This window comes from Peromyscus maniculatus, chromosome 19, assembly GCF_049852395.1.
Source record: "Peromyscus maniculatus bairdii isolate BWxNUB_F1_BW_parent chromosome 19, HU_Pman_BW_mat_3.1, whole genome shotgun sequence".
Taxonomy (NCBI): Eukaryota; Metazoa; Chordata; class Mammalia; order Rodentia; family Cricetidae; genus Peromyscus; species Peromyscus maniculatus.
Window position 1 is genome coordinate 30,891,587 of NC_134870.1, and position 13,087 is coordinate 30,904,673.

Genomic DNA, 13,087 nt, shown 5'->3' on the forward strand with positions numbered 1-13,087 from the left:
GCTGCTTGACTGGGGGTGGGGTGGGCAGTGGGGGGATGGGCGCCATTCTTTCTGAATTGCTTCCTGGCTCTCAGGGATAGTTAGGTGCTGGGGAAGCTCTTGGACTCTTGAGTTCACAAATTCAGAATGTACTGAAGTTTTAGGGCTGCTGTTCCGGCTTCTAATTAAGTGAGAGTGTTGGCTGTTTGAACCTGTTTTAAGTAGGAATGGGCTTTGGTGGTTAGTGGAGTGGATAAGAGGGTGACCTACGCGACCTTATTTCTTTCTATTCTTTAATCAGTGCAGTGAAATTTGTTGCTTTGTTAGTGAGTGCACCCATTTATCTACCTGTTTCTCAACATAGGATTAAAAAAAACCCTCAACACCAAAGTTTTACTATTACATAAATCCCCCGAAAGAAAACAGTTGAACCAGTAAATTCTGCTCATTTGTTCATTGTGAGCCGGAAGAGTACAGATGGTGTGTGTGTGGGCAGCAGGCAGAAGACCCTAAAGAGAGGATCTTAGTTTGCTGTCAGTAACTCTAACAGGAATTTGCAGTGTCCTCGCCTGTCACCCATCCCATTGATTAGTAACGCTTTCTCCTGGCGTGTGGTGCTAACTTGTGCCTGTTACTGCAGCCGGCACATGACACTCACTTAGAAGTCAGTATCAGTTATATGCATGGGCCATACGGTTTAGTATGCCCGAAATTTGCCTGGTGTTTTATGACTTTATTCTCTTTTGAAATAACTGTATGAAATTATTCGATGGGGCTGGCAGTATTTACTCTTTAGACCGTTATTACAGCCAGGGTCCTACTTACTCTGAGACCTTTCCTCCCAAGAGTCAGTGCTCTGGGCTTTAGTTGATTATGATCCATTCACTCATCAGGATCAGCTTCTTTCTGAATCATTGATTAGAAGCTGCTTAGGAAAACATTCTAGGGTGTGTGGAGGGAGGTTTACTCCCTTCCTCTCTCCAAGTTGGTAGTCTTCTTAGACTCCAGAGCACATACACTCTCCACAGCTAGGGTCACTGCAGCATTATGGGTTAAGTGTAGGCCTTGCTGTAGTTAGTCTCTGGCCCACCTGCTCTGAAGAGCAGATTTAGCCCTTCATAGCAATGTGGCAGTTTTCACTTTTAGAAAGAGTCCCAAAGGGCAGGAGATGTAGCTCAGTAGTAAAATGCTTGCCTAGCGTGCATGAGGCTCCAAGTTTAGTTCCTAGCAACACAAATAAGCAAATTAAAAACAAACAAACAAACAAGGAAATAAGCAATGGAATAAATTAAAGGGGGCCCAATAATAGCACCCAATCCATATGTTTATTGTGAGAAATAAAAGATAATTGAAATGAAGTCCTTAGCACAGTGTTTGGCATGTAATAGGCAATACATCTTAGCTCCACGTGGGAGTCACCAGTTTGTGACCTCTGGTCCCTCACCTGTGCTTTCCCAGGTCCCCATGATACCCGATGGCTGGCAGCTGCCTCTGTGACCTGCGCTTGCACTGTTTTCTTTATTCCCATGCCTCCATCCACAAGTCAAAAGGCAGAAGCAGTAAAAGGCCACTGGCTTTAGGGAAAGGAGCCCAAGTTTATAATCCTTGGGGCAATGAAAAGCTTCTTGCCTGGTTTCCTTCACTTGACCGCTTTCTATAAGCAGACATGGGTCGGTGCTGTTCTCAAGGTTGTTCTGCATGGCTTTGCTCATGCCTCTGCAGACGTTGAGCCCTTTTCATTGTATAGGGAGTACCAAGAAACAATTTTCCCAGCAGTGCTTCCTCTTCCTGGCATCGGACAAACCCTTTTTACCAAGGAATAGAGAGCCCATTCCCCAAGCCTCCCCCTTCCCGTCCTGCAAGAGCATCGTGGGACACACTCCACACAGGCTGTAGGGAGTTTCTGTGGGCACTGTAGTCCTTTTCCTGTCAACTTGACCCTTCAGTGTGCACTGGTGTGGATGGGAGTTAGGAGTGAGCTCTTGGCAGCCCAAGATTTCGTCTTGTGAATGAGTAAGGCCTCGCGCTTTGGAGTTGATCTAGAGAGGACAGTACTGTGAGGTTCTTACTGTGTTTGTTTCAGTGGGGTGGAGTCACTCCTAGCATTTCCTTGTCCAATAGGAAGTGGGTCAATTGCCAAACCGCTGAGATCACCATTGTTGACTCTGATTCATGAATCAGATTAGAACTCGAAAGCTGTCGAGGAACCCCAGATTCAGCCCTGGTTGTGCTTTTGATTTTTCTTGGCCTAGTAGAGGGCTGTGACTGACATCAGTGGTCCCAGCTTTCTGGGTATAATGCTCTCTTGGTTAGTGAGGTGTTTTTGTTTGTTTGTTTGTTTACTTTGGTTTGTTTCTTTTTGTTGCTGTTGTTTTGTCTTGTTTTTGTCAACTTGACATTGGTTGCAGTTACCTGGGTAGAGGAACCTCCTCTGAGAAAATGCCTCCATCAGATTGGCCTGTAGGCCTGTCTGTAGGGCATTTTCCTCATTAATGATTGATGTGGGAGGACCCAGATCATTGTGTATGGTGCCACCTCTGGTCCTGGATGGTGTATAAAAGGAAGCTGAGCCAGCCAGTAGGAACAAGTCAATAAGCACCTTTCCTTCAGAGTCTCTGTTTCAGTTCCTGTCACCAGGTCTCTGCTGTGAGTTCCTCCCTTGACTCCTCTTGATGATGGAGTGTGGCCTATAAGCAAATAAACCATTTTTTTTCTGCTTTTGGTCACTTCTTTAGTTCATCAACAGAAACCTAAGAGAACAACTGCAAACAGGTGTGTTGCTTTCTGCCGGCTTTTTTTGGGGGGAAGCCAGCACTGGAAGAGATGTAGGGAGTAGTGGTAGCTTGCCTTGAGATAAATGAGGACCATTTTCCTTTTTATCATCATCATCATCATCACCATCATCATCATCATCATCATCATCATCATCTTCTTTAGGGATTACACACATACCTGCTCTGCACACCGCTCTCACCCCACCTTCCTACCACTCCTGTTCCCTTTTTTCCCTCCCCACAGATTTCTCTCTTACTGTTCATTTCTTCTCACATCAGAGAACTATTTTCTGCATCATTCTTGTGGTGTGAGTGCTGAGAAAAATTGCAGATCCTTGTTTGTGCTTCTCAGGCTGCTCTAGCTACAGCACTAACAACGCATTCACAGTTGAGAAATGCTGACTTTTGAGGAGAATTCTAGGGCTGGGCTCTAGAAAAGACTTTTAAATTGCTTGTCCCCTCTCTCATCTGGTGACTGGAGTTTCTAGTATTTGCTGGAGACTTCCTTTCTCTGTCCTTATCAGTTATCAGACATTAGTTTTAGAAGGGAGTAGCAGTCCACTTTGAAGCTTTTACTGGGGAGGGAAAAGGAAATAGCCATGATGTCAGAGTTGGTGTTTTTCTTCATCCTGATGCTTGTGAAAGAGGCATGATTTTGGGTATGAAGGTATTCCCGGTTAGGTGGACCATGGCACCAATACATTGCTTCTTCCCCCCTTTAAACTATTCTCGTGCCCTTCTCCAGGCACTGCTTTGACGGTACCCCATACCAGCTATCCTCCCTCACTTGCCCTTGTGGTAGTGACTAAGTTTTTGGAAATGTGTGATGCATTTCTCACTTCAAGTTCATAACATGGCCAAAGGTGTAACCCTTGCAGACCCTGAGGGAAAAGCAATTGAACTTCTCTGCTTTGCCTTCCTGAAAGTACAGGTCACATATCCAGCGGAAAACAGTACAGTTCCTGGTTCTCTAATGCTACACATCTGGACTAGTAGGGAGGCTTAGGTGTTGTCAAGAGGTTGTACCTCTTGGGCATTTAAAACAAGTTATTAATTGAGATATCACCATAAAATGTTCATATCTCAAGTCTGTATTTGAAGACTTTTTACACACGTATATGCTCATGCGCACACATAGAAAAACCCAGATCCAGGTGAACATTTGTATCTTTGAGGTTTCCCTCATACCCTTCTCCAGATACTGCCACATCCCTTCTTGGAGGTGGAGTCATTTTCCGACTTGTGGGAGGTTTTCAAGAGTTTGAATGCCATGGTACTATAGTCATGTGGTCTGTAGACTTTCCCTCACCATCGGTGAACTTCAGACCTACTGTCTGTCCTGTGCAGCACTAGTTGCTGTCACATGGTGTCCCAACATTTAGATACACAGCAATTTGTGCATCGTCTTTTGATAGACATTTTATTGCTGTTGTTTTGGTTATTAGGAATAAAATGGCAAGAGTTTTTGAATGTGCCTTGTGGAGGACATAGGCACTCATCTTTCTTGGTGATATATATGGAGGTAGTGTGGCTAACTCATGTGTAGTGCTTAGTTCTAGGAGATACTGAAAAAATGTTCATATTATTTTCTCACCATCAAAGTATGAAAATCACAGTACTGCATTAGAAAATTATTATTATTATTATTATTATTATTATTATTATTATTATTATTATTTGGTTTTTCTGTGTAGCTTTGCGCCTTTCCTGGAGCTCACTCTGTAGACCAGGCTGGCCTCGAACTCACAGAGATCCGCCTGCCTCTGCCTCCTAAGTACTGGGATTAAAGGCATGCACCACCACTGCCCGGTGCATTAGAAAATTATTAAGAAACCTTTTAATATTCTTCATTCAGGAGGTGTTGGATATAGCTCATTCTATTTTTAAATTATATTCCCTCAATGAGACATCATTTCATGTCTACTTCTTATATCTGTTGGCCATTTGGGTCTCCTTTTTTTATTTTTTATTTCCCTCTCTCTCTCTCTGTCTCTGTATGTGTGCGTGCGTGCATGTGTGCGTGTGCACAAATGTCATATGTATGTAAGTATGGAGGCCAGAAGAGAGCATTGGATCCTGTGGAGTTGGAGTGGAGACAGTCTTGAGCTGCCTGACGTAGGTACCGTGAACTGCGCTGGGGTCTTCTGAAAAGCAGCAGGCTCCCTTACCTGGTGAGCCAGCTCTCCAACCCTTAGGTACACTCTTTTATGAAGTGACCATTAAGATTTTTATCGAATTTTGTTGTTAATTTTCTCCATTTGTCAGCATTCTTTACATATCGGAAATAAGAATCTTGTTGGAGATATATACTAAAAATATTTCTTTCACATTTTAATTTTTTTGATTTGTAGTATTTTACTTTTTGAGACAGGGCCTTGTGTAGCACGGGCTGGCCTTGAAGTCACTGAAGATAACCTTGATCTTCTGGTTCTTCTGCCTTTATGTCCCATGTGGTAGAACTGCAGATGTGCTCCATTATGCCTGGTTTATGTGGTGCTGGTATTCTAACTCAGAACCTCATCCATCTAGATCCCCCTACCAACTCCACTACACTCCTAGCCTCTACCTTTTCATTCTCTTAACATCATCTTTTCATAAATGCATCTTCTTTATTTTGGTGAGGTCTAACTCACCAGTATTCCTGTTCTTTATGATAGCACCTTTAAACATTTTTTGAAATAAAAATACCATTACATCATTTTCTTCTTTCCTTTTCCTCCCTCCAGCCCCTTTTCATGCCTCCCCTCCCCTAATTCATGGCCTCTTTTTCTGTAGTTGTTACGCACGCATACACACACAGACACTTCTCAATATATAAGTACAGTCTTCTCAGTCCATACAATGTTACTTGTATGTGTATGCCTGGGGCCCTGTGAGATTTATCCCTTCAGTGTTAGCATATTTGTTGGTATTGCCCTTGTTCAGGTCTTGTTTAGGCAGACATGCTGGTGAGACTTCATGCCTATAGCTTCCCCGAAAGTTTTAGGGGCCACAATCTCACAGTAGAATCTTTTTGCCAGTAGCACCTGTTTTGATCTGTTAAATAAAAAAATCATTGCCTTTCCTTCACTTGATTGTCTTGAGGGGAAGCAATGTGAAGAACTTCCGCTGCCGAATGTCATGCCAATCATATGTATGACTGCATTCTGGAGGGAGAGCCCTGGCAGATGCTTGTGGGAAGAAGAATATTTATGAAGCATTTCGGGTTTATAGAACCATTTATCATTCTGTCACATTTGATTCCATGCAGGAGCTCTTTAAGCTGCAGGGGTTTTTGGTCAGTTTTGATGCCAGAGGGGTTGGGTAGTCCACACAAATTCCCTGGGGGCTCTGGTGCTTCCACATTTGAATAGCATCACATAACAGGGTTAGGAGTTAGACTGTGGTCATGTACTAGCCCTATAACTTGCTGGCCCCAATCAGGGATGCAGCTCTTAACTCTCAGTCTTGGTTTTCTTGTCTTTGAAATGGGAGTAATGCGAACACACAGACCTCATGCCTAGGCAAGGAAGACTAAATTTATAGAGTGCTTAGCACAGCAGGCGATACACCATGCTGGGTGGGCTAAACTGTGTTCTTACATCACAGTTTCAGTGGGTCACAGTGCTGTATAGAACCAGGAAGAGTTTCAGTCATATACCCCGTTGTTTCTCTTTCATGGTTTTAGATTTCCCTTCGTGTCCCCTCCCTTCTCCCTCACTCCCTCATTTTTGCTATGGAAAACTGACACACATCCCAAGCACGAACTAAATAGACGTGCTTTAAGAATTTGAAAGAGTTAAGAAGTTTAAAAGTTTGCCGATATGCAAAATGTCATGTCATGGAAGATTTTTCCTATTTTATTTTGTTTGGAGATGTGTGGCTAATCTAGGGGACTTGAGAAGGTAACTATGAGCTGTAGCACAAATCTTAAAAGGTCTTATTAATAAAAACAAACCCAGAGCCAGGTATTGAGGTGAACGCTGAAAGATCAGAGAAATGGAACAAGTCATATACAACCTCACCTTGCTAATTCCTCAGCTGATCCTGTTTCCTCAAACTGAAAGCCTCTGAGTCCTCATCCGAATGGATCTCAGCTGAACTGCTGCTAAAAGCTAAAAGCTTAAAAAGGTTCTAGTTCCTGGTCCTCACGCCCTATATACCTTTTTGCTTCCTGCCATCACTTCCTAAGATTAAAGGTGTGTGTCACCATGCCTGGCTGTTTCTAGTGTGGCTTTGAAATCACAGAGAGCCAGACAGATCTCTGCCTCTGGAATGCTAGGATTAAAGGCGTGTATGCTATCACTGCCTAAACTATATGTTTAATATAGTGGCTGTTCTGTTCTGTGACCCCAAGATAAGTTTATTGGAGTGCACAATATATCAACCACAATGAGAAGTTAGTGTTTGATTTCTAAATAAAGTTGACCCTTTTATCTTGGCTTCTTATGAAAGTTACACGTAGGATTTGCATTAGTATTTTAATTTATAAAGGAAAAATATGAGTATTTCTACCTAGAAAGTATAGTGATGTACATACATGAGGCTGAGAAAATGGTCTGAATTTGGGGAATAGAATTACAACTAAATATGCTATATCTGGCTTTATTCACCATCTATCTTCCAGGGTGTATCCCCTACCCAAAGGTGGCGAGACCACATGTGGAAAATAATTTGTATTTTGATGTATCTTTTTGAAGTGAAAACAGGTCATGTTGACTTTCCTGGTTACCAAGGCCCGATAGTCCTCTCTTTACAGCCGCTGAGTTTTTTTCTGAACTTCCTCTTGGTGGCTTTGGGTGGAAATATCACGCCATAGGCCACGAAGTTGATGTGACATGTGTGATACTTTGCACTCTTGGTGTGTGGGCGGCTCTTGAGCCTTCAACTGTCTCCTCGCAGGAAAGGGATTTGGAGGTGTGATGGCTGCCTGTCTCCCGGTGTCAAGAGGAGGGTGCTAGTACTTGTAGTGCAGGGGACCCAGGAGGACAAGGGTGGCGATAGAGTAGGTCGTTCAGGGCAGGGGCCTCAGGCGTAGCCATACATCGGCATCCCCAGGGGAGTTGCTGTAACTCCTGATTTCCCAGGCCCAGCCCCAGCCCAGAAGTTCAGCTTCGCTCGGGTGGGGTTGGGCTGGAAATCTGCATTATTTTTGTAAGCTGGACTGCTGGACTCAAACAGGTAGCACCAGCAAACCAAACCAAACCAACAAATAACAAGTGGATCAGCGCCCAGAGAGCGGAAGCTCGGGGCTCGAGGACTTCACGGCAGACTGTGGCTTCCTAGGGTCTGGATTTCAAAGCCCTGTGTGCTTGTCTTTGAAAGGTGGAAAGGGAACATCAAATCTGCTCTGCCTCCAGGCCACGGGCTCAGTTGTGTGGAGCCACAGCTGTGAGCAGCCTGTGGATACATGGGGAGTCTGTCACAAATGGGATGCTGGAGAGAAATGGGCATTTGGGTCTGAGAAGAGGAGGGGGAACCCTGGCAGGTGCTGGGGAAGAAGACAGTCTGTCTTTGGACTCACTTTTCTCTTATGGTGCTAATACCCAGTGTGGCTTCAAAGAATGACTTCCTTCTCAGGAATCAGTGTCTTTAATCCTCAGTGCACCCACCTATTCTAACCCTCGTATTCCCACCCTTCCTGACTGCCTCTGCCTTTCTTGCTTGTGAGGCAACTCCTCTCCTCCCCACCTCTCTGCTCTTTCCTCTTCACAGCCCCTTCCACCTCATGGTCCTTGAATTCCTGACCTTCGTACTTCACTATTACAGCTTTGAAAAGTGTAGAGTGGAAAGCATTGAGGGATGGTGGGTGAAAAGACACATCTGTGTGTTTAAACATGTAGAGGTGTATCCTGTTGATTGAACAGTGTAAATCAGCTGTCAACAGAGATGATAGGGATTGGCATGAATGTGCGTGGTGCATTGATCCCTGGCTTGGGTGGTTTTAGTACCACACCGAGCTCATGTGGGTACAGAAGGCAATTGGACTTTAGTTTTTGATCGGTTGATCTCTCTGTCTTCCAGGATTTCTCCAACTTTGAAGATGAGGGTTTAAAAGAGCTATTCTTAAACTTTTAAAAATATATTTTTAATGTATTATTTGAGATTTTCATACATGCAAACAGTGTGTTTTGATCAAATTCACCCTTGAAACTCCCCGTCTGGCCCTTTCATATTCTCCCACTACTTTTCTCTGATGACTTCATATATGCATTTAAACCCACTGAGTCCACTTAGTGCTGTCACTGTGTGCATGGGTGTAGGGCTAACCACTGGAACATAGGTACTCTATTAGGGACCTCATCCTGGGGTGGGGACTCCATCGTCCAGCAGCCATCTACTGCCAATAAGTCCTTAACTAGAGGTGGGATCCATTGGTGCTAGGATATTTGAGGGTTGCTGTGCTCTTTATCAGTTTGATAGACATTAAGTTGTTTCAACAGAATGCACATATGTTTGGAGGGGAAAAGGTTTGTAGGCAATGTGGGACCAGTGCTGACCAAAGAAGCCCTGCCTTAAGGAGTGTGTTACATGCTCCTCAAGTCATTTTACTGCCCAGTCTTTTCTGTGAAGGGTGCCATTTGTATAGGAAGCAGGGTTTGATGCCGTGTGAACTGTCCCAAGGCATATGCTCATTGTGAAGAGCAAGTGGATTTCATCAAGAGCATGAGAAGTGAACGCCTGTGCCACTCTCAGCTTCTGGCATGTGGGGAGTCATTAAAACAATTTGCATACATTTAATCTAACTGTAATTACCAAGCCAATTCACTTCATAAAATTTGGTGACAAAAGCAGTTTCGAAGCATTGGATTTGATATTAGGAAATATGAAGGATTCAAAATGGGTATGTCTCTTTTTATCCAGAGTCAACTCGATTCACTTCAGAAAACACTTACTGCATTCTCTCTTTAAGTAAAACTCCCTGTTAAGCAAATGGGTTACAGACCAAGGAACAAAGAAGCTCTAAAGGAACCAGGGAGATAATAATTTGTGTCTGTTACCTGTCTCCTGTCCCCGTGAGAGAGATGGGCACCCTGAAAAGGACATGAGGAGGTGGCTGTGCCTCTCTTCATGCAGCTAGCTTCAGCATCCTCTCACTCTGATAAGTGGGTATTTTTTCAGATGTTCACTTTTGCCAGTGTCTCTTCATGTGGCACTGGGGTCATGTCTGTGTCTTTCCTTTCTCTGTAGGCCAGGGGTTATCACCATGCAGGCGTTGTCGGAAGAGGACCGTAGGCTCTGGATGGAAGCCATGGATGGCCGGGAACCTGTAAGTAACAATTCAGGGAAGTGGAACAATAAAGACCCTGAGTAGTTTGCTGCTTCCCTACTGAGAGGTTTTTTTGCTATTGCTCTAAAGCCTTGAGTCTTTGAAACCAGTGTCCCAGGGGCCTTTTTTATTTGTAGATTGATGTTTGTAGATATTACAGTTGCTCCTGTGTGTATGTAGTTCCCAAGTTTTGACCTTGGCTTCTAAGGTAGAAGTGATGTGATATGTGATGGTATAGCAGGTTTCCCCCATTATAGACACAGGTGGATTGTTTCTGCGCCTCTTAGAGGAGACAAAGTAGTCTGGATTACTGGATGGATATTGACCATATGTTGCCTTCACAAAGTAGGCTGCAAATCATGAACCCAGCTGCTTTTGATGGGATATACAGTTGTAAGAGTATACATAGGCGACGCAGCGTTTTATCATTGTCATCTGATTAGGTTTCCCATTGCTATGGTGATTCACATCTCATGGTAAGCAGTGGGACATTATCAGGGTAGATGGAAGCAGTTAAGCCTGGCGACGTGATCTTTGCTCCCATTTCAGAGATGCTGGCCTCAGCAGGGTTTTGTGATCTTGTGGTTGTTATGCAACATGTGACATGTTAAACCCATCTCAGAGCCCTGGGGTAAGTCCCAGAACAGTCTTTTTTTATCTTGATGCTGAGAATCTCAACTACGATGTTATAATATTAAGGTCACAAAAATCCTAAGAGTAAAGTATAGCTGTTTCATCATAAAAGATAAAAAGATTTTACATGTATAAAGGCATGATCCAAAGGGGGGAAATGTGTGCCTGATAAGGCAGGTCATGGCTTCTGCTGCCAGATAACACTGTGAATGAAGCCTTTGCCCCTTGCAGATTATCTCAGTTCATTTGTGGCTCTGTCCTAGCCTATGCTGGTGGGATGATCTGGCAATACAGAGGGATATGCTGTTCTACCCAGGTCTATTATATAAACACAGGACTCAATCTAGTCAACAAAACACAAGCAATAACTAGTGTTTTATAACTTTTAGTAATATGTGTCCATATTAAGTAACTTATTAAAGACGAGGCAAAGTTGGGTAAACTATAATGAAACAACTGTTTAATCTGAATTTTTTTCTTGGGCCAAAGTCTAAGATTAGCCTCAATTTTTCCGATGTGCATTGTTATCCATAGAAACATCCCCAAGGCAGACAAACCTTTATCCTTGTAGGATGTCACAGTCAGAATTGCCATTTCATATCAGAGACTCTCAAAATGAGCTTGTTGGAAGCCTTCATCTTTGCTGGCATCATCCACCATCAACTGAGCACTGTGGTGTGTGTGTGTGTGTGTTACAGGATTTAATATTTTTAAAATCTACTTATTTCTTATTGTCTTAGGAAATAGGTGTTGGGGATTCATTTTGTAGATGAGAAAACAGGTTTAGAGGGATTAAATAACTCAGTGCAAGCGTCACAGATAGTAAGTGGCTATCTTTGTAGAGAACGGGCTAGGATGCTGTACATTGAAGAGACCTAAAGTGTTAGTAGGATGTGTGGATGGAAATGTGTGCCTGTCAGAGCTCTCACCTGCTCTCATACCCAGTATGACAGCTCTGCTACCCGGGCTCATGCTTTCCTGGGCTGTTCTGTCATTGCCCTGCACCAGCTTGAAAATGGAGTTGGAAGCATCCAGGGAAAGCATTGCGAAGTGCTTAGAGGTCACTTGCTGCTTCCATTAGTAAACAAAGTGCCATATCTACCCTCAGATGAGAATGGAGAAATCCAGATGCACATAGGCAGCCACTGGCTCTGCCAGTCAGTACCCAGTGCATTTCAAGGAATAAGAGGAAAAAGGATGCTGTGAATGTCTGGCAGTCTCCACTCTAGTGGTGTAGCTGAAGTCTATCCTTAAATGTATTTAGGTTTTATCTTTAATATAGATATATTTTCAGACTAAGGACTCATGCTTAGTTACCTCTGCAGTACTTACTTTCTCTGGCTCACTTGAATGACTCCCGAAACTCAGAATGGGAAATCCCTGAGGCGAAAAATCCTTTCACCACGTGATATTCTTGGTATGAGTTAAACAAAATAAAGCAACAACAAAAACACACCCCTTGCTGCCCCAAGTTCAACTCTAATCCTGCCTGCCCATCATGTTAAGCCCCCTCTTCTCTCTCCTACCACTTGATACCTGTTCCGTGCCCCTGTGTAACTGGCCCCTTACTAACTACTCCAGTCTTCCCGTAGGTTAGCACCTGTCCTGTGCAGATGCAAAGTGTAATCTTGAAAACAAGCATCTTTGTGCTCCAGAATGTACACATTAGTAACAAGTCTAAACAGGAGATAATTCTGTCTCTGAACATTCTATAAACCTGTTGCCTCTGAGGAATATATAGCTTGCGTTGGAAACTACACCTCTGTGTGCTTTTCAATGTCCTAAAGGGGAAGATAAATACAGACAAATGAGGACTGAATAATTGACAGTAACAGGAGGTGTAATTTTGTCTCCCACTGCTGAGAGCATAGTAGACAATTAGCAGCTCCATTTTAATCACCTCCTCCCTAATTAGTTAAATATGCCCCCTTGGGAGTTTTGGCTTTGTCTAGTTGGCTTCTCCTCAAGCTGATCTTAGAGCAATTCCCTAATATTGGGGAAATTTTCCTACATTAGGGAGATATAAATGTGGACACCTGCTGACCAAAATATTATTCAGTATTAAAATGTTTTGGAGGTGGTACTGGGGAATTTTAGTTTTTATTTTCTTTGTTCTTCATTGTTCAGTAACATTTTAGGATGATTGGGGAGGCATCTAAATATACTCTAACTTGGTTGATTTTATAACATGATAATCATTACAAAAAAACCATAGTTTTTAGCCTATAGTCACATTCTATCTTGAAGACATGTTGAATATTTTCATGCTATTGATGGACATGTGATAGAGGAAAAAATTGGAACTGTATTTCAACATTAAACATTATAATTTTATCCACAGATCAATGAAATTTTTCAATTCAAATGAAGGGGCCCAGTTCAAAGTTGCTTGAGAAAAACTGTATTAGGTGATGTAACTGAAAACACTACTGTGTAGTATGTTTTGGCTCAT

The 13,087-nt window shown here is 43.1% G+C and overlaps 1 protein-coding gene across 4 annotated transcripts in view; it reads left to right on the forward strand.

Moving 5' to 3' along the window:
- Nucleotides 1–13,087, forward strand: part of Arhgap26 (Rho GTPase activating protein 26) — a 391,848-nt gene that overhangs the window by 141,077 nt on the left and 237,684 nt on the right. For all 4 annotated transcript variants that reach the window (XM_042264260.2, XM_042264261.2, XM_042264262.2 and 1 more), the window contains exon 11: nt 9,924–10,002. In XM_042264260.2, coding sequence (XP_042120194.2) covers nt 9,924–10,002 — 79 coding nt within the window. The remainder of the gene's footprint in view (nt 1–9,923; nt 10,003–13,087) is intronic.